Source organism: Anabrus simplex, chromosome 6 (assembly GCF_040414725.1).
Source record: "Anabrus simplex isolate iqAnaSimp1 chromosome 6, ASM4041472v1, whole genome shotgun sequence".
Lineage (NCBI taxonomy): Eukaryota > Metazoa > Arthropoda > Insecta > Orthoptera > Tettigoniidae > Anabrus > Anabrus simplex.
The window spans coordinates 17088812-17112878 of NC_090270.1; the positions used below are offsets into that span (position 1 = coordinate 17088812).

At 44.2% G+C, this 24067-nt stretch overlaps 1 protein-coding gene across 1 annotated transcript in view; it reads left to right on the plus strand.

Annotated features, from left to right (window-relative positions):
- The first annotated feature begins 396 nt into the window (after window positions 1-396).
- Window positions 397-24067, plus strand: part of LOC136875838 (uncharacterized) — a 46648-nt gene continuing 22977 nt past the window's right edge. The window contains exons 1-2 of the mRNA XM_067149458.2: window positions 397-462; window positions 13195-13445. Coding sequence (XP_067005559.2) covers window positions 397-462; window positions 13195-13445 — 317 coding nt within the window. The remainder of the gene's footprint in view (window positions 463-13194; window positions 13446-24067) is intronic.

Sequence of the window (24067 nt, forward strand, 5' to 3'; positions counted from 1 at the left end):
ACTTGACGAAATATTGGAGATAAAGAGGTAACAATACTTGACGGAATATTGGAGGTAGAGAGGTAACAATACTTGACGGAATATTGGAGAAAGAGAGGTAACAATACTTGACGGAATATTAGAGGTAGAGAGGTAACAATACTTGACGGAATATTGGAGAAAGAGAGGTAACAATACTTGACGGAATATTGGAGGTAGAGAGGTAACAACACTTGACGGAATATTGGAGATAGAGAAGTAATAACTGACACACATCCTTGGCATGACATGGGGTTTTATTGTCACCAAAATGTACACAAAATGACCAACAGATGGCGCTTCATACGTTACAAGGCAATAATTATCATAAGAATGGAGGTTTAGCAAAGAAGATGTTCTATATAACACATGTTCAACATGTCAGCCGTCATTCATCAACAACACCTGCAGTCGAGGGACAATGTACAGCATATCCGAGGTGTGGTGAGAAACTGCCTGCTACTACTGTCAGTGTTTTCATTCCTCCCCTGAAGGGGCAGGCGGCCTGCTTAGACGGTGAAGTCGTCTCTCATACCAGGGAGATGTTCAGAAAGGGTGAGGGGTTTGGCGACCGTGGCCTGTATTAAGAACTGTCCCGGTATTCGCCTTAGTGGAGGAGAATGGAAAATCACGGAAAACCATTCTCAGGACAGCCGACGGTGGGGACCAGTCCCTCACCACGGCAGAGCCGCGGCCACCCGTCCTCTGCTCGGTTGGCCGGTCGGAGTGCAAAGCTGTCGGACCACGGACCTAGCGTGACCACTTGTGGGCCGAGACCCACTCTGCAACCGCTGGTAGACTTGCGGCTTCAAGTAACCCGACAACCAATAATCACACAGATTGAGGTCGAGGAACCGGGGAGGCCAAGCATAACATGCCGCGATTACAGTCGCATCTGAAGCTGTCTCTCAGGACAGCTCCTTTTATACCGTACACGGGTCTCATGCGACATCACTGACGTGTTGCTTTCCAGAGCCATCTGTTCGCCTGTTTTTCCACTCGTTTGCGTCAATAATACCCCATGTCTTGCCAAGCATGTGTGGCCATTTGTACTCGACTTGTTGCTGTCTAGCGCCATCTGTTGGTCATTTTTTGTAGTTTATTTTGGTGTCAATAAAACCCCATGTCATGCCAATCATGTGTTTCAATATTCTAATATTCCATGAAGTATTGCCTTGTCAAATGTTAACGGACGTTCGGGTCACCATGTACATCTTCATTATGTTGTGTCTTTCAGCGGTCAGTCTGCAAGCCTCTGTGATTTAACTAAGTGCCTCCAGAATGTATGACTAACTCTATGGCAACATTAAAAAAATAGGTCTAACGATCTTGACTTTCATTTCCTTCTCCTTCTCTTAACCTCCATTATCGAGGCCATTGATCTCCTAAGTAACATGAGACACTTAACTTATTTCCAAAAGGCACCGAATCCGAAAAATTAATCTTTTAAAGGAGAGAGCAAAAATGCTCAGAGTGTAAAATATCAAATGAAAAATCATTTTAGAACTTCCGGTATAATGAAATGAAATGGTGTATGGGTTTTAGTGCTAGGAGTCTCGCCAGATGCAGGTCTTTCGATTTGACTCCCGTAGGCGACCTGCACGTCGTGATGAACGTGAATTGATGATGAAGGCGTCAATTACACCAGCCCCCGTGTCAACGGAATTAACCAATTATGGTTAAAATTCCGGACCCTACCGGAGATCGAACCAGGGACGCCTCTGACCAAAGGCCAGCACACTACTATTTAGCCATGGAGCCGGACTTCATTATAATGGCAGAACATTATTATGCAAAGTATTTCTGTTAAAAAAAATGTTTAAGACATGTTCAAGAAAAAGGGTAGACTTGCTCAATTCTAAATACAGTCGAAAGTGTTTATAGTGGCATCGCTTTTAACGATGTATTGGATATAACGTTCCCGTCTAAGTCCTATATAAACACTGTATTTAAAAACTCGCTTAGTACGACATATCGGATAAAACGAAATATTTTGATCACATTTTCAGAGAAATATATCGGCCCTAACGTCCAATATGGATTTTTGTTTGCTGCATATCTGGGGAATGCTGACAACAATGTGACGCTTATTGTTGTAAATTTCAAATCAGTCTGTTAAAGAGTCAGGGAAAGCATGGATAGAAGATGTCACAAAAGAAAGGGAAAGTATTTAATAATGAAGAAAAGTCACACATAAAATGGTGATAAGAAATTGGGGCAGGAATTCGGTGTACCACACTGAACTATTTGTGCAGTTTGGAAGGACATAGAAAAAAAATATTCTTTTCGAAGAAAATTATTTAAAAATCATTCGGGCCATATCATGTGAGCACAAAGATATTGAAGAATGTTTACTGAAATATTTTAAGCAGCAAGTAATGTGCCGATCAACGGACCGACTCTTCAAGTGAAAGCTAATGAAATACTTGGCAGTCCCACTCAACTCCATGGCGCAACAGCACCGAAGGGCCTTGGCCTACCAAGCGAGCGCTGCTCAGCCCGAAGGCCTGCAGATTACGAGGTGTCGTGTGGCCAGAAAGACGGATCCTCTCTGCCGTTATTCTTGACTTTCTAGACCGGGGTCGCTATCTCACCGTCAGATAGCTCCTCAATTGCAATCACGTAGGTTGAGTGGACCTGGAACCAGCCCTCAGATGCAGGTAAAAATTCCTGACCTGGCCAGAATTCGAACCCTGAGCCAGGCACGCTACCCCTACACCGCGGGGCCGGTTCCCCTCCACTAATACCCTACTGTAAATACAGTATTTATTTCAGTTACGTTTATTGAAGTTTAGACTTCTTCTTCTCCTGCTTTATCTGTCTACCCGCAAGGGTCGGTTTCTCCCTCGGACTCAGCGAGGGATCCCACCTCTACCGCCTCAAGGGCAGTGTCCTGGAGCGTGAGACTCTAGATCGGGGATATAAATGGGGAGGATGACCAGTACCTCGCCCAGGCGGCCTCACCTGCTATGCTGAAAAGGGTCTTGCGGGGTAATGGGAAGATTGGAAGGGATAGACAAGGAACAGTGAAGGAAGCAGCCGTGACCTTAAGTAAGGTACCATCCCGGTATTTTACCTCGAGGAGAAGTGGAAAACCACGGAAAACCACTTCCAGGATGGCTGAGGTGGGAATCGAAGCCACTTCTACTCAGTTGACCTCCCGAGTGGACCCCGTTATAGCCCTCGTACGTAACTTGTGACCACGGCCGCTTCCTTCCCACTTCCTTGTCTATCCCTTCCAATGTTCCCATCCCCCACCTAGGCCCCTGTTCAGCATAGCAGGTGAAGCCGCCTGGGCGAGGTACTGGTCATCTTCCCCAATTGTACCCCGCGATCCAGTGTCTCACGCTCCAGGACACTGGTTTAACCTCAGTTGATGTCACTCGAATTTATTCATCTCGGGAAAAAAAGATAGGTCTTTTTTTTTTTTGTTTGTTTCTTAACTCTTGCAGTAACCTAGTAAGGTCAATGTTCTCTATCCTTTGACGGTAACAGGATAAGTCAATGCGTCAGAATACTGAGTAAATAACCAAGTTTTACTTCTAGATTGTTCAGGAGTAAAAAACACTCCCCGTTAAGAATTAGATAAGTTGAGTTATTTTATTAATATTCTGAATATTGTCAATATAAGCGGCTTCAACCAGATAAGTCAGTTTGTCTTGTGTGTAATAACCTACATTTTCAGCGGTTATTGCTGACGTGGACACTATTGTATTGTAAATGCATTATTGGCAGTGAGTTTATACAGCTGCCTTTGTTGAAGAGAACTGTTGAATCTTACATCTAACAATACACAAATGTGACTTACACGCTTAGGTTTTTACTGGTCCACATCAGAAAATAATGCCTAGCTGTTATAGAGCAAGTCAGGTTCATTCAAGATGCAATGCACGTACTTCATTCATTTCTTAATTAAACAAAATCCAACTAAAACCATTAAAAGCTGAACACGAAATGGTTTGTCAACATTTGGTGAATCGGTGATTTCGTATTGTTTTAAAAACAAAGCTATGATTTTTTGACTTACCTTGTTATTGCGAATTGATACATAAATTAAAGGGTTAGTTCTCTTGTTTGGATTAGAACTCATTCTCTTATTAGCTTATCCTTACCCTGTTTTTTCTTTGTTAAATCTTTTCTTTATTTCGGAATAAGGCTCTCTTCCTTGCAACTTTATCAGATACTAAGCTGATGTACCCGTGCTCCGCTACGGAATTCTACATTGTATACAGAACTGTAGGTTAGCTAGTGTACACGTTGTGAGCAAGACTGTATCAAATTGCATAGCTCTTAACGTTACCATAGAAACGCGGCGGAGAAATCACCAGACATCTTTTCTGATATGCAGGCTGCGTTAGGGAATTTTCATTGTAATGGTAGGCCCGCTTGCCTACCATCAGTCACAATCAGGTTGTGGAATTGCATTATAATGGCAGACACTCACTCTCAACCTGCCTTTCTACATCATCAGAAATACTATCTTAGTGGTTTTCCCAACTGAAATGAACGTAGGACATTACAATGACGTCAGTAGGAATGGCGCGAGTAAAAGCAACGATTTCACATGAAATACTCTCTCACTTTAAACGAACAGTACTACGCTGCCGATCTAACATTCCAGAGCTGAAATGACCAGGCCGCAAACAGCCGCGATCCATGAACACAGTTAGCCTTTTCTTCGGGAGGGCGGTCAAATAGTGGAGAGTCCCAGGGCAGAAACTATGCCCTTTTACTAATCTGTTTCCTAGGAGTACCCGATGAGTCGGAAAATCTCAATTCACTACACCTTTTTTTTTGCTAGGGGCTTTACGTCGCACCGACACAGATAGGTCTTATGCCGACGATGGGATAGGAAAGGCCTAGGAGTTGGAAGGAAGCGGCCGTGGCCTTCATTAAGGTACAGCCCCAGCATTTGCCTGGTGTGAAAATGGGACACCACGGAAAACCATCTTCAGGGCTGCCGATAGTGGGATTCGAACCTACTATCTCCCGGATGCAAGCTCACAGCCGCGCACCTCTACGCGCACGGCCAACTCGCCCGGTATTCACTACACTGGCGGCGGAAGAATCTATCCGACTTTGAGGCAAATTTTTCCTCCGAGTGAGAGGAGAAACTCAATCATTACTGCTAATTTTGAATAAAATGAATGTAGAATTTAATAACAGTGAAGAGGAAGAAGCTCTTTTTAAGAAACGGCTCTTTTCAGGGTTATTTAGTGAATTAAGTGAATTTAGTGAATTTAGTGAACTGTGCTGCTATAATTTGGAATATGCCTAAATTTCAATTCTAGACCAGGTCATACCAATACTACTACTACTATTATTATTATTACTACTAAGTGAGCCTTTGCCTTAAGTGTGCACACTGCTCATTCAAAACAGTGAGTCAGAGTAGGGATCAAATAGCTGGAATACTATGATGAACCAGTGAGTTACGAACCAGCAGTACGGTATCAGAAAACGTATGAACCAGAGGAATGACATGCTAAGGAAGAAAGTTTCCTAACTCTCAAACTATTTCTCACCAATATTCAGTCAGGCTATTATACTCGGTATGCAGCAGTAATCCCATCTATCGGAGTTGAGCGGCAGCGACAAAGAACATCACAACAAACAATGGCCAGTGTAATGTTATTGTGGTTGAGCTTGCATCCGGGAGATCGTGGGTTCGAATCCCACTGTCGGCAGCCCTGAAGATGGTTTTCCGTGGTTTCCCATTTTCACACCAGGCAAATGCTGGGGCTGTTCCTTTATTAAGGCCACGGCCGCTTCCTTCCAACTCCTAGGCCTTTCCTATCCCATCGTCGCCATAAGACCTATCTGTGTCGGTGCGACGTAAAGCCCGTAGCAAAAAAAAAATGTTACTGTTGATCAATGTTATCCGCTTTCAGTATTGCAGGCCTTCACATTTAGTTTTCTTCCAACTCTGAAATACCGCTCTTATCATAGTCGCTACGGTAAAACTGAAAAAAACATAAATGGTCGGAAATTGTATTCTCTACAACTTTAGTTATGTAGTATTTTTCGATAGGACCAATAACGTGGGTATTTAAAACTTAAGTTTAGGCGCCTTCCCCTAAACCAGAATTTCATCGAGGGTGTGAATAAAAAATTTTCTAACTTAGAATGTAGTTTCATATTCCCCGCCTCTATATACCGACTTTCATTAAATTCTGTTGACCCATTTTCTCGTGGCTCGGCGTTGATACGGACTTAGCAACAAAATACAAATTCATGAAAATCTGTGTTATCAAAGCCGGTACGGTAACAATGCATCACATAAATGATCGGAAATTTTATTCTATTGTATATAACTTTAGTTATGTAGTATTTATTGCTAGGACCACTAACAATATAAATATTGGAGAACTAAATTTTAGTCCTTCCCCAAAACTACCATTTCACTCAGCGTGAGTAAAATGATTTGTAGCCTAGATTGTAGTGGTTCATCCTCCGACTTCACATACTGATTTTCATTAAATTCTCTTCAGCCTTTTTCTTGTGATGCTTGTACAGGCAGGCAGGCAGACAGACAGACAGACAGACAGACAGACAGACAGACAGACAGACAGACAGACAGACAGACAGAAATTACGGAAAAGTAAAAAGTGAATTTCCTTGTTACTATGGACATGGCCGATACAGAAATACCATTCTTTTCAAATTCTGAGCAATGTACATACAAAACTCTTATTTTATATATATAGATTTTTCGATCCCCATGGCTTTTGAATATATGCACTGCCATGCCGCATCGCTCCCCTGCGGGAGTTCATTGGGTAATTATGCTTCCTTTGCCATCAGAAGCAATTTTTCTTGAAAGTTCATGTATTGAAAACATAAGAATATGCAGGGTGTCTGAAAATGTTACGAAAAATGTATGGGCATAATAAATCCAATAATATAAGAGAGGGTCCATCATCCACTTTTCCTTAAACCCTTCACTTAATCGCGAGTGGCAACCGATTTATCTCCCTTATGTCCTGCGACGTAGTAAACTGAAATTCGCAATAGAACGTTAGCGGTGAAGAATATTAATATCAGCATTCAATGCATGGGGTACGTAGAAGAGATCAGAATCTCTTCTAGCGAACGGAGTACAATCATGAGGTGGTGGTGGTGATTATTGTTTTAAGAGGAAGTACAACTAGGCAACCATCCTCTATATAACACTAATCAGAGGGAAAAATAGAAGGGATCCGACACTTCGAAAAATGAAGATATCGGCCAAAGAAAGACAAGGGCCACGAAGGGCGTGAAAATGAAAGACTCCCTAGCCCTCGCAAAGCTAATAGCGTTGGGGTCGGAAAAGAACAAGGGTTGACCAAGGGAGGTCGGATAGTATAGATGAAAGAGAGGAACCTGACACAAGTAAGTGGAAGCAATGCCAGGACTCAGCTGAGGACCCCGTGGTTGCCAACGCACGCTCCAAAGTTCAGATCCCCTGGGGCCCCTTTTAGTCGCCTCTTACGACAGGCAGGGGTTACCGTGGGTGTTATTCTACCACCCCCACCCACAGGGGGAGTACAATCATGAGCGCGTGAATAAGGAACTGACGGTATCAGCTGTTTACCTCTGCTGTGCAGTTGGCAAGCAATGTAGTAGTGTGTATTGCGTGACCCAGCACATATAGGGGACGGGAGTGGACAAGCGGGACTTCGAGGAAGATAAATTTAAAGCATCATTTCCTGTAAGTTTTCGCGCCGCTGTTCCCTGCGCTGTGTGAAACACACTACAAAAATGAAATAAAAATATTAATGTTCACATTATGTACGATACATAAACAATTAACAGAATTCAATTATCACTAAACATTTCTCTTCGAACTGGGGAGGCCCCCGTCTATTACGTAAGGAAATGTAAATAATATAAAGAAGATTAATTAATAGTGGTGTACATTTGTGATTAACACCTATCAAAACACAATAATAACCAATGGATCTATTTTGGACTTAGTTTTGTTAACCTATATGCTGGGATACTCTGTTCTAGACAGCCACAGGACGTACTTGCAACGTTTACTTTTATTACACAAGTTACGTTACGTGGGTATGTCATTTCAGTAATTATTTTCTAGTGTGGCGAATTTTGACGTGCACGGAGTGTACTGTGTTTACCGACATGCTTTATAAAACAAATGTAATGTCCTCACCCGAATCCGGCAGGGGTTTTACTGCTAGTATTCCAGTTTTGTGTGCCAGTTGGTTCAAGATACCTTAGCACATAATAATGAGAATAAGGACGCTACATGATGATCAGATGTTGCTCAGTGATACGCCCCCAGCACTAGCAGGTGAGCGAGCGACACGTCAGTACACTACGGTAGCGCACCACCCAACGTTCCGGCTACACGCTGAATAGGCTGACACAGGAATTGCTCACGACTGAATCTACATTTCTTTGTCGATTTTCCGGTCAGCTTTCACTAGGAGGAAATAAAAAACTCCACAGATCGATTTTTGTTTCAGAACACTATTACAGTTTCCGTAACTTATTTTCAGACGCCCTGTATATCATACTAACTTCCCCGGGATATGTAATCACAAAGAGGCCACACTCATGATACTTAATTATAATAATAATAATATGTTTTAACTAACAAAGTATTCTGGCGATTGTTCGACGAGTGACGGGCCAAGTCCGCGGTTGTGGAGTTCCCATCGATCATTTTAATGGTACGCCGCGAGCTCATCACCGTACAGTTGGTGCTAATCTGCTCTTAGCCCAGGGCTCACTTTTTAATTATATGCAATTACCAATTACATGTAATCAGAGTAATTACAGGGCGAGAACTCCAACGTTCCATTTCCATCCCGCCTCTGTCCGCAATCTCCATTCCAATGTAATGGTCAAAAGACATTTCCCTTGTACTCCTTACTTCTTGATTGCTCTTCAGAGTGAGACATGTTCTCACGGCTAAACGACTCGTTCATGTGTTTGAGCACCGTGAATATTCTAGCAAAGTTAACATTAACATCTCCAAAAGGAGAAGGTAATCAGCAGTTCAGATATTGGAGAGCACTATTGCTAGACTGGAGCAGGGTGACTAGGGTGCTGGTGATAATTGCTGTAGAACTCGGCAATCATCCTCTATTGACATTCCACACTTCAGGCAAGCAACTCCCTGTATTTATTCCTAAACATGACAATCCTTTTCTTAATCATCGTTACCCGGTCGATTAGATCAGCAGTTTGCCTTTTTCTACCAATACGAGCGCTCAACGCAGAGTTTTACATTCGGTGTGGACTTTTTTTTTTCAAAAATGAAAACAATCATGAGGTTATTGAACCAAGGAATACATTACAGAAACAATTATTTATGTATTTATTTATTTATTTATTTATTTATTTATTTATTTATTTATTTATTTATTTATTTATTTATCTATTTATTTATTTATTTATTTATTTATTTATTTATTTATTTATTTATTTATTTATTTATTTATTTATCTGAAAGTACACAGGTGTTACACCCAATGTGTATGTCAATAAGTTAATTTGGTTAGAATTTGAATAAAAAAGAAAACGAGCACAGAAACAAGTGATGTTAGGTTGTTTTCCGGAACCGTATTTAGACCGGAAGTGATTTTCGAAATTTGTTTTTTAAATTTGATAGAGCTACCCAAGACTCACAATTTGAAACCTTTCCGCGCCCTTTAGCCCGTCAACTTTCGGTACAATTGAAGAAATTGCTTAATTTTACGTTTCTAGTAGAACAGGGATCCGTGCTTTGTCTGCTAAGAAATGCTTTCACCATTAAGAAGGGAGGTGTCAGCGAAATAAAGGCAAGGGCCATGTGCCATGCTCTCCCTAGGGCTTGAAAACCTAATACCGTCGGAGTTGAAAAATAACAAGAAATAACCAAGGAAGGCCGGATAGGATGGATGAAAGTATGATACCTCGCATAGGGAGTAGAATGCCAGACTCAGCTAGAGGCCCCGTGGTAGCAAACCGATGTTCCCAAGTTAAGATCCCTCTCACGACAGGCAGGCGATGGGGTGAGCACCGTCTGCCGTGTATGGGGAAAGTGCGTGTTGTGTCTGGTATTTGCCGGGGAAAGAAAAAAAACACTCATTCATCAAGCCATAGGAATTAATCCCTTAAGACCCAAATCGCCCGACTCGGTGGGAAAGGGAACCCAGTTCCCCGAGGAACGAACGAGTGCCATGATGATGACCAAACAGCTAAGGGGCCGGACTGCGTTATACAGGCTGCATAGGAATTCACTACTCCAACTTCTAACGAAGATCAGAGACAGACACATTTCTTTCTTCTTGTAAATAATCCTGGATATGAAACGAATTTAAATTTATGTTTTTCTTTCCTTCTTTCTTAATCCGTTTTCCCTCCAGTGTTGGTTATTTTTTCCTCGGACTCAGCGAGGGATCTCACCTCTACCGCCTCAAGGGCAGTGTCCTGGAGAATGAGACATAAAACTGAGGAGGAAGACCACTACTACGCCTATGCTGAACAGGGTTTTTGTGTGGGGCGGGGAGATAGGAAGCGATTGACAAGGAAAGGGGGCAGGAAACGGCCGCGGCCTTAAGTTAGGTACCATTTGACTGGACGGTGAAGTGGGAAACCTTAGAAAACCACTTCGAGGATGCCTGAGATGGGAATCGAACCCCTGCCTCCCCGCCTACTTCCTACTCAGTTGACCTCCCGAGGCTGAGTGGACCCCGTTCCAGCGCTCGTGCCACTTTTCAAGTTTCGTGGCAGAGCCCGAAATCGAACCCGCGCCTCCGGGAATGGCAGGTAATCATACTAAACACTACAGCACAGAGGCGGACTGACTTAATCAGAAAATGTACTCTAAGTATATACATTAATTTTGACGGTTATTCTTAAAAACAATCAGATCTCGTGACGTCTGCGCTGTGACAACACACAGTACGTTTAGAGCACAGTGAGACTCCAGTTGAATCAGAGGAAGAGCTCGTTACTCGGTTGCTTGCACTTCATGTGTGACAGGCAGTGATACGTATTTACAGAACGTTATTGAAGCAAGAGGACGCACTTTGGAACATCTTTTGTAAAACATCACAAATAAACTGCCTCAAAATCTGCTTCAACTATTCATTTCCGACCTGTGGGTGTTTAAACTTTATTTTTTACTATCCATAGAATTTTGAGTTTTGAATTTTGATACACCCTATACATTAAAGGGCAAATGAAGGAGATCATTAACTTCTAGTTCCAGGAAGATTCGTCATTCTTGACTTATGAGTAGAGAGATAAAATACGACATTTGGAACATAACCAGGTGCTCTCATGTTTTCTGGTTAATAGCAACCCGTTTCGCCTTGTGGCACATCCGACTAATTTTAGAGAAGGATTTCAAACGCCAGGGAGCAGTGCCGATACATCACAAAGCACTAGAATGCTCGAGAAGCACTTAGTTACCGACAACGTACCTGTGAGAATAGAGAATTTCGACATTGGCCAGTATTAAAATAAGAAACAGAAGACACATATTTCTGCAGATTAAGAACTGTGATTCTTCCCTATATTGAGGGGCTACTAGAATACATCCACAGCATGCCCTGGCTGCGGTAAAATGTACCTAAAAAGGGTCCCTCAATTTGGGAGGGTGTGTTCTTGACCATGGCTGAGTCTGGCGATGCTTCCACTCACATTTGCCTTCCTTGATCAACCCTTGTTGTTTTATGACCTGTGCTACTGGGGTGTCTTTCATTTTCACTTCAAGTCCGTTCCCTGTATCGAGATCTTCATTTTTCGAAGAGTACCGACATTGCAACAACTCACATTCTATGCTTCAACAGGGAGAACTGAGGACGGCATTGAGAAAAGTCCAACATTTCAAGTTTTTAAGGATTCAAACAGAAATAAACATAAATATACGTTTCTAAATAAGTTTGATTGTGATTGGATAGATTATGACCGCATTGTAATCGAAACAGACTTTGAACCTATTAGGTCGTGTTACGTGCATTTAGTACGTGTTGAAGAGATGTTAAGTACAGAACAAAAATGACCAACCGGCTACCCAACAGAACAAAGATGGCCTACGCCACCAGAGCTCAATTGGTAGAGCAACCGACACGAAATCGGGAGGTTGTGGGTTCGGATCCCACTGGTGTCTGGTTGGCCATTTTTGTTCTGTACTTAACATCTCTTCAACACGTACTAAATGTACGTAACACGACCTAATAGGTTCAAAGTCTGTTTAGATTCTGATGATGTTCTTTCAAGGACTAAACTTGTCATCCTATTCTGTTACCATAGGTTTTGTTTCATGCCGGCCCACGGTGTAGGGGTAGCGTGTCTGCCTCTTACCCGAAGGCCCTCGGTTTGATTCCGGAGGAGGTCAGGGGTTTTACCTGCATCTGAGGGTGGTTTGAGGTCCACTCAATCTACAGTATGTGATTACAATTGAGGAGCCATCTGACGGTGAGATAGAGACACCGGTCTAGGAAACAAGGAATAACGACCGAGAGCATTCGTCATGCCGATCACACGACACCTCGTAACATGCAGGCCTTCGGGCTGAGCAGCGGTCGCTTGATAGGCCATGGTCCTTCGGGGCTGTTGAGCCATGAGGTTTGGTTTGGTTTATAAATGTATTAGTCAAAATTAGTTTCACCACAAAGAGCCTCCGTGGCTGGGGTGGCAGTGCGCAGGCCGCTCACCCCTGGTTTCCGTGGTTCAAATCCCGCTAACTCCATGTGAGATTTGTGCTGAACAAAGCGGAGGCGGGGCGGTTTTTTCTCCGGGTACTCCGGTTTGACCTGTCATATTTCATTCCAGCAACACTCTCCAATATCATTTCATTTCATCTGCCAGTCATTAATCATTGACCCAGAGGAGTGCGACCGGCCCTCATCAGCCGGCACAATTCCTACCCTCGCCGCTAGATGGGGCTTCATTCATTCCATTCCTGACCGGGTCGAATGACTGGAAACATGCTGAGGATACACAACATTTGTTTCAGCAGAATGAAGAAGCTAACAGCTGAATCAAAACACAAAATATCACAAAATATTTTGCACAGTCAGTCTCCTAAAAGAGGCAGCGAAACACGTGACACTCAGTTAACTACAGGTCATCTGCATGTGCAGCAATAGTGATGACAATTCAAAGATTCCACGGTGCTTACTTTTGTTTCAGTTAAAAACTCTGAGAAGGGCTAATATTTGGCTCGTTGTGTTTCAGATCGTGGACGGCAACGCCAAGACGGACGTGAGCAACCGCAAGGAACCCGGCCTGTTCTGTGGGGAGACGGAGCAGCCTCAGACTTTCATCTCGGAAACAAGTTTCGTCAAGGTGCTGTTCCACACGGACAATTTCACGGACCAAACGTACTTCAGCTTCGACTCCCGCGCCGAGCAGCAGTTCGAGGTGTACCTGCGGTACGGCCAGCACCCAGAGCTGTACCCCAACAGGCGAGGGGAGGTCGTGTCTGGGTAAGTCCAGTGATAACCCACCAAAATACAAAATACACTGACACTGCATCCAGAAGGAGTATTCCAATATTATCCCATTTCGGCTGCATGAATATCATATATGTGTGAATAAATGGTTAGATTTACAAGGATCTGTAAAGTGTAGAACGCCCACCAGAGTGGCACCGTCCTGTTGTTACCAGTCAACTGCTGTGAGGCAGAGAGGACTACGTACAGTACGATGGCTTGCAAACGCGTTGGAGAGCCTATCCACCAATTGACAGCATCTGAAAGAGGCCGCATTGTAGGACTTCATCGTATCGTGCAACTGCCAGGCATGTGGCCCATTCAGACGTCACAGTGGCCCGATGTTGCACTCAGTGGGTACATGATGGCACCCAATCACGTCGTAAAGGTTCGGGTCGACCAAGAAACACCACCCCGAGGGAGGACCGTCATATGGTGCACCCGACATCCGCGAACATGTACTGGAGACTCTACAACATCCTGTGAGTTCCCGCAGTGTCTCGACAAATCTCATCCGCCGGATTGGTGTCTTGCTGCCCCATGCGTCTGTTGCCATTGATACCAGAACACCAACGCCTGCGTTTGGAGTGGTGCCTTGCCCGGGAGGCATGGACAGAGGACAACTGGCGTAGCATCATGTTCAGTGATGACTCCCGCTTCTCTGAAATCTCTGATGACCATCGTGTACGGGTTTGGCGGCGTCGGTTGCCATTGATACCAAAACACCAACGCCTGCGTTTGGAGTGGCTCCTTGCCCAGAATGCATGAACAGAGGACAACTGGCGTAGCATCATGTTCAGTGATGACTCCCGCTTCTCTGAAACCTCCAATGGCCATCGTGTACGGGTTTGGCGTCGTCAAGGGGTTTGGCGGCTTCGAGGGCGGGGGGAAGATCCTGCCCATATTGTGGAAGGGCACACAGGTGTAATCCCTGGCATTATTGAGTGGGGATCCATAGGATATGCGTTCAGATCACTTCTAATACTGCTTCGGCAGACTTTGACGGCACAGTGGTGCGTCACACACATTCTGCGACCGCATGCGCTGCCCTTTATGGGACATCACTCTGGGAGTGTGTTTCAATAAGATAATGCAGCACGTGTGTCTATGGACTGCCTAGAGCATGTTGACGTCCTCTCGTGACCAGCAAGATTCCAGGACCTGTCCATCATTGAACACGTGTGGGATGACATTGGAAGGGAACTCCGTTCCAGCACCGACCTGCGGGATCTGGAGCTACAGCTGCAACAACTGTGAACGAACTTGCCCTAGGAGTGGATCCAAAGGCCGTTTGACACCATTCCGAACCGCATAAGTGCATGTATTGCAGCCAGGAAGGGTGCGACACCCTATTGACCTGGCGCCAACATTCCACCTGTAACTGCCAACGGCGTTGTCACTTTCATCCCATATAGTAATCAGTTCAATAAAGGCACATGGTCTTTTAACATGTGTAGTTTCATTCACTTTCAACCACTCCTTCTGGATGCTTTTTTGTCAAGCAGTGTATATTCGCCAGTACGAACACCAGTAATGCTCAAGCGGATTGTGGCAGACATCAACAATCGCTCTGCCTTGACTTCTTTGTTGTTTACAGGGAGTTCCATTTGACGAGCTCAGGTGGTGATGATGAATATAGTTTTAAGAGGAAGTACAACTGGACAACCATCCCCTATTGGCAATAATCAGAGAGAAAAAATGGAAGGAAATGAGGGTATCGATCAAACAAAAGCCAAGAGCCACGAAGGACGTGAAAATGAAAGCCTTCGTACACCTTACAAAGCTAATACCGTCGGGCTCGGAAAAGAATAACGATCAAAATTTGAGCCAATACCCAGACACCATTCCTGTGATCGTTTAGTAGTTAGGGTCTACCTTAACGGTTTTATATGGTATGTGCGGCTAATCACTAAATACACTATCCCCCACTGGCCGATGAATATACCTTAACGTATGTCCTAACTGCGTACATGTATATGTTATACACTAGTTGTTGTAGGTACTAATCAATAGATGATAATTTTGTTATTAATTATGACATCTCCTTTTTATCCGCAAAAACGTTTCCTGTCTTAAATGCTGAAATTATTAGGATAAGCTTAGGAATGAGTCAAAGTTTACCGAATTCCATTTAGCCTACATGTTTTATTAAACGCACAGCCTGGATTAAAGAATGATCGCAAGGTAGGTAACTATGGGAACGCAGCGCATCTCGTAGACTCCAGCTGTCATGGAGTTGCGTGGTTTCGCTCCATGGACGGCTAGGAAGTAAAGAGACAAGGTTGCCGGAAGTAATGCCAGGCTGAGTAATGATTGGCATGGTCGCCAAACCACCGTTCAAAATTGAGAGTTCGTGACGTTACAACTTATAATGGCAGGGGATATCGTGGAGGTATTTTAACGAGCCCATCAACGGAGAGGAGGAGGTAAGGAGAAAGATGATTATTGTCGTAAGGTGAAGTGAAAGTAGATAGCCATCCCCTTCTAATAATAATCAGGGGAGAAAATGAAGAGCTTCGACCCTACAAAGCTCAAAGGGAAGGGTAACGAAGGTCGTAGTACAGAAGTCTCCCTAGACCGAGTAAAGCTAAGAGGTCGGGAAGGAATAAGACTCGAATGACAAAGGGAGGTCAGACCACATACAAAAGATCTAAGTGAGGAGTCTGGCACAAGAGTAAGAATGGACCGGGCGAGTTGGCCGTGCAGTTAGAGGCACGCAGGTGTGAGTTCACATCCCGGGGACAGTGGGTTCGAACCCTACTATCGGTAGCCCCGAAGATGGTTTACCGTGGTTTCTTATTTTCACCCCAGGCTTTACGTTAATTAAGGCCACGGCCGCTTTCTTCCCCGTTCGATCTTCGCCATAAGATCTGTCCGTGTCGGTGTGACGTAAAGCAAATTGAAGTACGCAATGCCAGACTCAGGTAGGGCCAGTGGTCGCCAGCCCACTATGCCTAGTTCGATCACGCTGAATGCGGCGTCTGCAAATTGTGGATACCTTGGGCGTAATATCTCTTTCATTTAAAATGGAGATGTTAGTTCCTATGGCTGTGCAAGGAATATGAATCCCTGCCAACCCTTCCGATTTACCCGGAAGCTTTCCGTTTTTTAACTTGTCTTCCGATTTTAGGGATTTATTTTTTACTTCTTCCTGTTTTTGACTTATATAACCTCTAGTACGATCAATACCCATCCCTAGAATAAATTCTTGTGTGCTTGTGTAATTTTCGCAACCTCATTTGTGTCTTTGTGTGTAGTGTTCCCCGCGCTCAGCACAGCAGTGTCCAACTTGTAATGTACACTGACTGACAGAGCAAATGCAACACCAAGAAGGAGTGGTCAGAACTTTATGCCAATTGCAGGGTAGACTAACGTCACTGAGGTATGCTCATGATGTGAAATGCGCCGCTGTGCTGCGCACGTAGCGAACGATAAATGGGACACAGCGTTGGCGAATGGCCCACTTCGTACCGTGATTTCTCAGCCGACAGTCATTGTAGAACGTGTTGTCGTGTGCCACAGGACACGTGTATAGCTAAGAATGCCAGGCCGCCGTCAACGGAGGCATTTCCAGCAGACAGACGACTTTACGAGGGGTATGGTGATCGGGCTGAGAAGGGCAGGTTGGTCGCTTCGTCAAATCGCAGCCGATACCCATAGGGATGTGTCCACGGTGCAGCGCCTGTGGCGAAGATGGTTGGCGCAGGGACATGTGGCACGTGCGAGGGGTCCAGGCGCAGCCCGAGTGACGTCAGCACGCGAGGATCGGTGCATCCGCCGCCAAGCGGTGGCAGCCCCGCACGCCACGTCAACCGCCATTCTTCAGCATGTGCAAGACACCCTGGCTGTTCCAATATCGACCAGAACAATTTCCCGTCGATTGGTTGAAGGAGACCTGCACTCCCGGCGTCCGCTCAGAAGACTACCATTGACTCCACAGCATAGACGTGCACGCCTGGCATGGTGCCGGGCTAGAGCAACTTGGATGAGGGAATGGCAGAACGTCGTGTTCTCCGATGAGTCACGCTTCTGTTCTGTCAGTGATAGTCACCGCAGACGAGTGAGGCGTCGGCGTGGAGAAAGGTCAAATCCGGCAGTAACTGTGGAGCGCCCTACCACTAGACAACGCGGCATCATGGTTTGGGGCGCTATTGCGTATGATTCCACGTCACCTCTAGTGCATATTCAAGGCACGTTAAATGCCCACCGCTACGTGCAGCATGTGCTGCTGCCGGTGGCACTCCCGTACCTTCAGGGGCTGCCCAATGCTCTGTTTTAGCAGGATAATGCCCGCCCACACACTGCTCGCATCTCCCAACAGGCTCTACGAGGTGTACAGATGCTTCCGTGGCCAGCGTACTCTCCGGATCTCTCACCGATCGAACACGTGTGGGATCTCATTGGACGCCGTTTGCAAACTCTGCCCCAGCCTCGTACGGACGACCAACTGTGGCAAATGGTTGACAGAGAATGGAGAACCATCCCTCAGGACACCATCTGCACTCTTATTGACTCTGTACCTCGACGTGTTTCTGCGTGCATCGCCGCTCGCGGTGGTCCTACATCCTACTGAGTCGATGCCGTGCGCATTGTGTAACCTGCATATCGGTTTGAAATAAACATCAATTATTCGTCCGTGCCATCTCTGTTTTTTCCCTAACTTTCATCCCTTTCGAACCACTCGTTCTTGGTGTTGCATTTGCTCTGTCAGTCAGTGTATGAGACATTGATTTCCTTTGTATGTGGTACTTTCGCGTATTTCAGTGCATTTGCGTTCATTCTTACTTCATAATTTTATTGACTTTAATGTATTTCAGAGAGTTGTGTCGGCGACAGTTTTTTCACGTTATAGCTAAAAAACATAAGAAACGTTATCTCCAAGTGTTGAGAGATACCTATGAAATTCCGTTCATTTTACAGTCTAATAAAGGAAACTATTATACATTTCATTCTGTGTGTCGGTGCGTTATACATTCGTACGTATGTCATATATGAGAATGATTAGGTACATTTTCATGTAACCACTTTTATGTTTTCTTGGTTTAACATGTTGAAATTTTGTCGTCATTTCGCATTGTTAGTGTAGACATGAATGACTTTTATCTCGTCCTTTTCTTACCGACACCGTGGCGCAATATACGTGATGAAATCCAAGAATTAAAAAATCTCCCTATTTTGATTTCTAAGATTTGGCAGGTATGAACATGCAGTAATCGCTGTGAGCATCACACTTTGATTAATAGTTGATGCCTCCACCGTCCATGATTCAACACCACGCAGAACATCAACATTTCTCTAAGTTGTTTCTTTGTGTAACTTATTGTGCAATCTCCTTATCAGACGCTACCGTCACCCTGCCTCTATAGTGACCCTCACTAGAAACTAATGATCCGAGTTGGCTGTGCTGGTGGTGATTACTGCTTTTTTTCTATTGGCTTTACGTCACATCGACAGAGATATGTCTTATGCGACAATGGGACGGGAAAGTGCTGGGAGTGGGAAGGAAGCGGTCGTGGCCTTAATTAAGGTACAGCCCCAGCATTTGTCTGGTGTGAAAATGGGAAACCACGGAAAACCATCTTCAGGGCTACCGACAGTGGGGTTCGAACCCACTATCTCCCGAATACTGGATACTGGCCGCACTTAAGCGATTGCAGCTATCGAGCTCGGTGATTACTGTTTTAAGAGGAACTACAATATTGGGCAACCATCCTCTATTAACACTAATCACAAAAAAACGTTGAAGGGGTCCGACAATTCGAAAATGAAGGTATCGGCCGAATAATAATAATAATAATAATAATAATAATAATAATAATAATAATAATAATAATAATAATAATAATAATAATAATAATAATAATAATAATGTTATTTGTTTTACTTCCCAATAACTACTCTTTTACGGCTTTCGGAGACGCCGAGGTGCCGGGATTTAGTCCCGCAGGAGTTCTTTTACGTGCCAGTAAATCTACCGACACGAGGCTGTCGTATTTGAGCACCTTCAAATACCACCGGACTGAGCCAGGATCGAACCTGCCAAGTTGGGGTCAGAAGGCCAGCGCCTCAACCGTCTGAGCCACTCAGCCCGGCATCGGCCAAATAAAGAGGAGAGCCACAAAGGGTGTGGAAATGAAAGACTCCCTAGCCCTCGGAACCTAATACTGTCTCCGGGCTGAGTGGCTCAGACGGTTGAGGCGCAGGTCTTCTGGCCCCAACTTGTGAGGATCGACCCTGGCTCAGTCCGGTGGTATTTGAAAGTGCTCAAATGAGACCGCCTTGTGTCAGTAGATTTACTGGCGCGTAAAATAACTCCTGCAGGACTAAATTCCGACACCTCGGCTTATCCGAAAAGCGTAATAGTAGTTGGTGGAATGTAAAGCCAATAACATTATCATTATTATTAGTAGTAGTAGTAGTAGTAGTAGTAGTAGTAGTAGTAGTATTGGTAGAAGCAACGGCAGGTCTCAGATAAGGGCCCCGTGGTCGCCAACCCACGCTCCCAAGTTAAGAGCAGTGGGGCCTTTTTAGTCAGGACAGACAGGAGATGCCGTGCGTGATATTCTACCGCCCCCACCCACAGGGAAAAAATCCGAAGTAGATAAATTCATTAGCGAGTTCAATTTGTGAAAGCAAGTAGATTAATAATGGAAATTGGATTCCTTTACTTCTCTTCTACGACACCTTGGTGGAAACAAGAGACAGAAGAAAATTCACATTTGACACATGACCTTTCGAAGTTATCTCCGTTATTTCATTGGTAATTCATAGAGGTTTACGTTACACGATTTCTGCTCCGTGCGCAAGCAATCCCATATGATTTGAAGCGGAGAGCGTGTCCCTAGCAGGGTTTCAAAGGCCGCCGGAGCATGCGACATTAGCCGTGTTTAATGCTGACAGGTTTCTAATGGAGAGAGGGCCGTGCTGACAAATTGATAATAATGACAGCTCAGCAACCAGGTGACAGTTGGAGCGGTGATTAATGAGGCTGTACCTCCGTGGCCATGTTGAACACAGCGACCGAGGAGAGGGAACTTTTACCGACTGCTCAAAAGGTAGTCTCAAAGACAAAATGTAAAATCCAGCCTCCAAATAGTAACATTCAGTCTTCTACTTATACCGCCCGGCTGAGTGGCTCAGACAGTAGAGGCGCTGGCCTTCTCACCCCATCCAGGCTCAAATACGACAGCCATGGTAAATTTACTGCGCGAAAGAGAACTCCTACGGGACTAAATTCGAACACCTCGGCGTCTCCGAAAACCGTGAAGTAGTTAGTGGGACGTAAAGCCAATATTATTATTATTATTATTATTATTATTATTATTATTATTATTATTATTATTATTATTATTATTATTATTATTATTATTATTATTATTATTATTATTATTATCATTATTATTATTATTATACAGGTTATTTCCACATTGATGAGGTCGCGGTTGCGAAATGTGTCGCACATGCAGTTCTGGCCCAGTTTTACGGCCAGATGCCCTTCCTGACGCAACCTACTGATGTATTCAATATCGCCTGTATCTGTGTGGTATGCAGTGCGATGTGTTGTAAGAATATGAAGAGGAGAGTGTTGAGACAAACATATTTTCACAGTCCCCAAGCCGTAGCAATTAACCATGTACGTATACTGGAGTGAAAATCTTCGGACAGGCAGGAATCGAGCCCGAGGCCCTTTGAACCGAAGGCAAGTACGCTGAACATTTTGGCAAGGAGTGGACAAAATAATAACTTTAAGTGTGATTCAATAATGAAAGATATCAAGTAGTTTCATTCTTCACTAAATTAACTCGGTCCACCTCTGTGGTGTAGTGGTTAGTGCGATGTAGCTGCCACCCCCGAAGGCCCGGGTTCCACTCGCGGCTGAATAAATTGATACCGGTATGATTCTTGTACTGCGGTTATTACACAGATTTATTCATTGCATACGTCATGATATCCTTGTCACTGCCAGAGACAATGCGAGCTGTTGTGACTGGGAATGTATTCAGGAGCACATTGTTCATCATCAACCAAGGTTCATTGAACATTTCCCAACAACTACGTGGCTATCTCGTACACCAGTGCAGTTCTACACTACTTTCCCTTTCACCCAGAAATATAATTTTTCTAAAATATGAGATTTATAATATGGTACATTTATTTCGTCCGCCTCCATAGCGTAACTGTTAGCACTATTAGCTGCCGTCCTCGATGGCCCGGGTTCAATTCTCGGTACTAACAGATATTTAAGAATGGTAAGAGGGCCACGAGGTTTACTTCAGGGTTTGATTCCCCGTCAAGAAGGTGAAAGATTTAAGAAACCAAATTTGCACTTCCGAAGGTGCATATGGCCCTGAGGTTCACTCAGCCTACATCAGAAATGAGTACCAGGTTAAATCCTGGGGGCAAAGGCGGTTGGGCGTAGAGCTAAGCACTCTTCCCCACCAAGTGCCGAGGTTACGGATAGTGGAAGCCTTTACCTTCGACCACTCCAAGGGCCTTCATTGCCTGTACGGAGAAGACTTCGGTTTACTTTGCTTTTATTGTTTACTTCGATTTTAAACAATCATTATTCGAAAAACCTGATATATCCGTACTTCGCTGCGGAATTCTACATTGTATACAGAATTCTAGGTGAAGTAGTTCACACGTTGTAAGATTTTATGAAATTGTGTAGTTCATAGCATTACCCCAGAAACACGACGGGGAAGCCGCCATACGCTGTTTCTCATGTGAAGACCGGGTTAGGCAATTTTCATTGTAATGGCAGGCCCCTTTGTGTTGGGTAGTTTTCATTATAATGACCGACACTCACTCACCTGCCTCTATATATCGTCAGAAAGACTGTCTCTGTGGTTTTTCTAAAATCTTAAAGGATCCACCAATGGACAGAAAACCAACATGACATCGATGTGTTTGAGTCATCAGTCCATAGACTGGTTTGATGCAGCTCTCCATGCCACCCTATCCTGTGTTAACCTTTTCATTTCTACGTAACTATTGCATCCTACATCTGCTCTAATCTGCTTGTTATATTCATACCTTGGTCTACCCCTACCGTTCTTACCACCTACACTTCCCTCAAAAACCAAATGGACAAGTCCTGGGTGTCTTAAGATGTGTCCTATCATTCTATCTCTTCTTCCCGTCAAATTTAGCCAAATCGATCTCCTCTCACCAATTCGATTCAGTATCTCTTCATTCGTGATTCGATCTATCCATCTCACCTTCAGCATTCTTCTGTAACACCACATTTCAAAAGATTCTATTCTCTTTCTTTCTGAGCTAGTTATCGTCCATGTTTCACTTCCATACAATGCCACGCTCCACACGAAAGTCTTCAAAAACATCTTTCTAATTCCGATATCAATGTTTGAAGTGAGCAATTTTCTTTTCTTAAGAAAGCTCTTCCTTGCTTGTACTAGTCTGCATTTTATGTCCTCCTTACTTCTGCCATCGTTAGTTATCTTACTACCCAAGTAACAATATTCATCTACTTCCTTTAAGACTTCATTTCCTAATCTAATATTTCCTACATCACCTGCCTTCGTTCGACTGCACTCCATTACTTTTGTTTTGGGCTTCTTTATTTTCATCTTGTACTCCTTACCCAAGACTTCATCCATACCATTCATCAACTTCTCGAGATCTTCTGCAGTCTCAGATCGATATCAGAGCAGAAAACCTGTTTTTAATATGTGTCTGCGTAAGTGAAAAAAATCAAAAGAAAGTTAATCATGAATATTAATGTTTTGTTATTGGAATATATAATAAATTCAACAAGTGAAACAGTTTTGCTGCGTAGGAACCCTAATCACGAGTGAATCGGAGCATATCAGAAGTCATGAAAAGGACAGCAATGGCAAGGAGAGCCTTCCAAGATAAAATGCATCTGCTGGCCAACAAACATGTAGATATTGCAAAAACCTTTGTATGGAGCGTGTTTCTGTACGGTTCCGAAAGCTGGACATGAGGAGAGCAGGAAAAATTAAGACTAGAGGCAATTGAAATGTGAGTCTGGAGGAGAATGCAGAAAATAAGTTGAACTGAAATGAAGAACAATACCGAAGTCCTTAGAGAGATAGGAGAAAAACAGAGCCTGGTAACTGAAATTGAAAAACGGCATTGGTCACATTCTGCGGCAGGAAGAGTTCCTTTGTAACGTCATTGAAGGAAACGTTGCAGGGAAAAGAGGAAGAGGACGACCCAGAGTGTTTTATTTCAAGAACCTGCTGCAAGGCCTGCACTCACAGGGGAAACTCGCCGATCGCGATGAAACTTGGACAACACAGTGAGGTACAAGTAATGGGTGCCAACATTCATTAGGGCGTTAACTACGGGGCCTAAAATTTGCGACATTTCAAATTCCGCGCGACCAGCGATGAATACCTGCTGGCCAACGTTTCCCTTCTCCTCGCGCTTGCCGGTTACTTAGCTGTCGAAGAGAACCGGTGCCACACTTTGCGTACTCTATCAGAAGGGAAACGTGCGGTGGTGAACCAATTGGGTTGGGAGGGGAGGGGGTGCAGAGGCGTGTCTCCATGCACGCAGTGTCCCGGCCCAGCATTGGCCAGCAGGTATTCATCGCTGGTCGCGCGGAATTTGAAATGTCGCAAATTTTA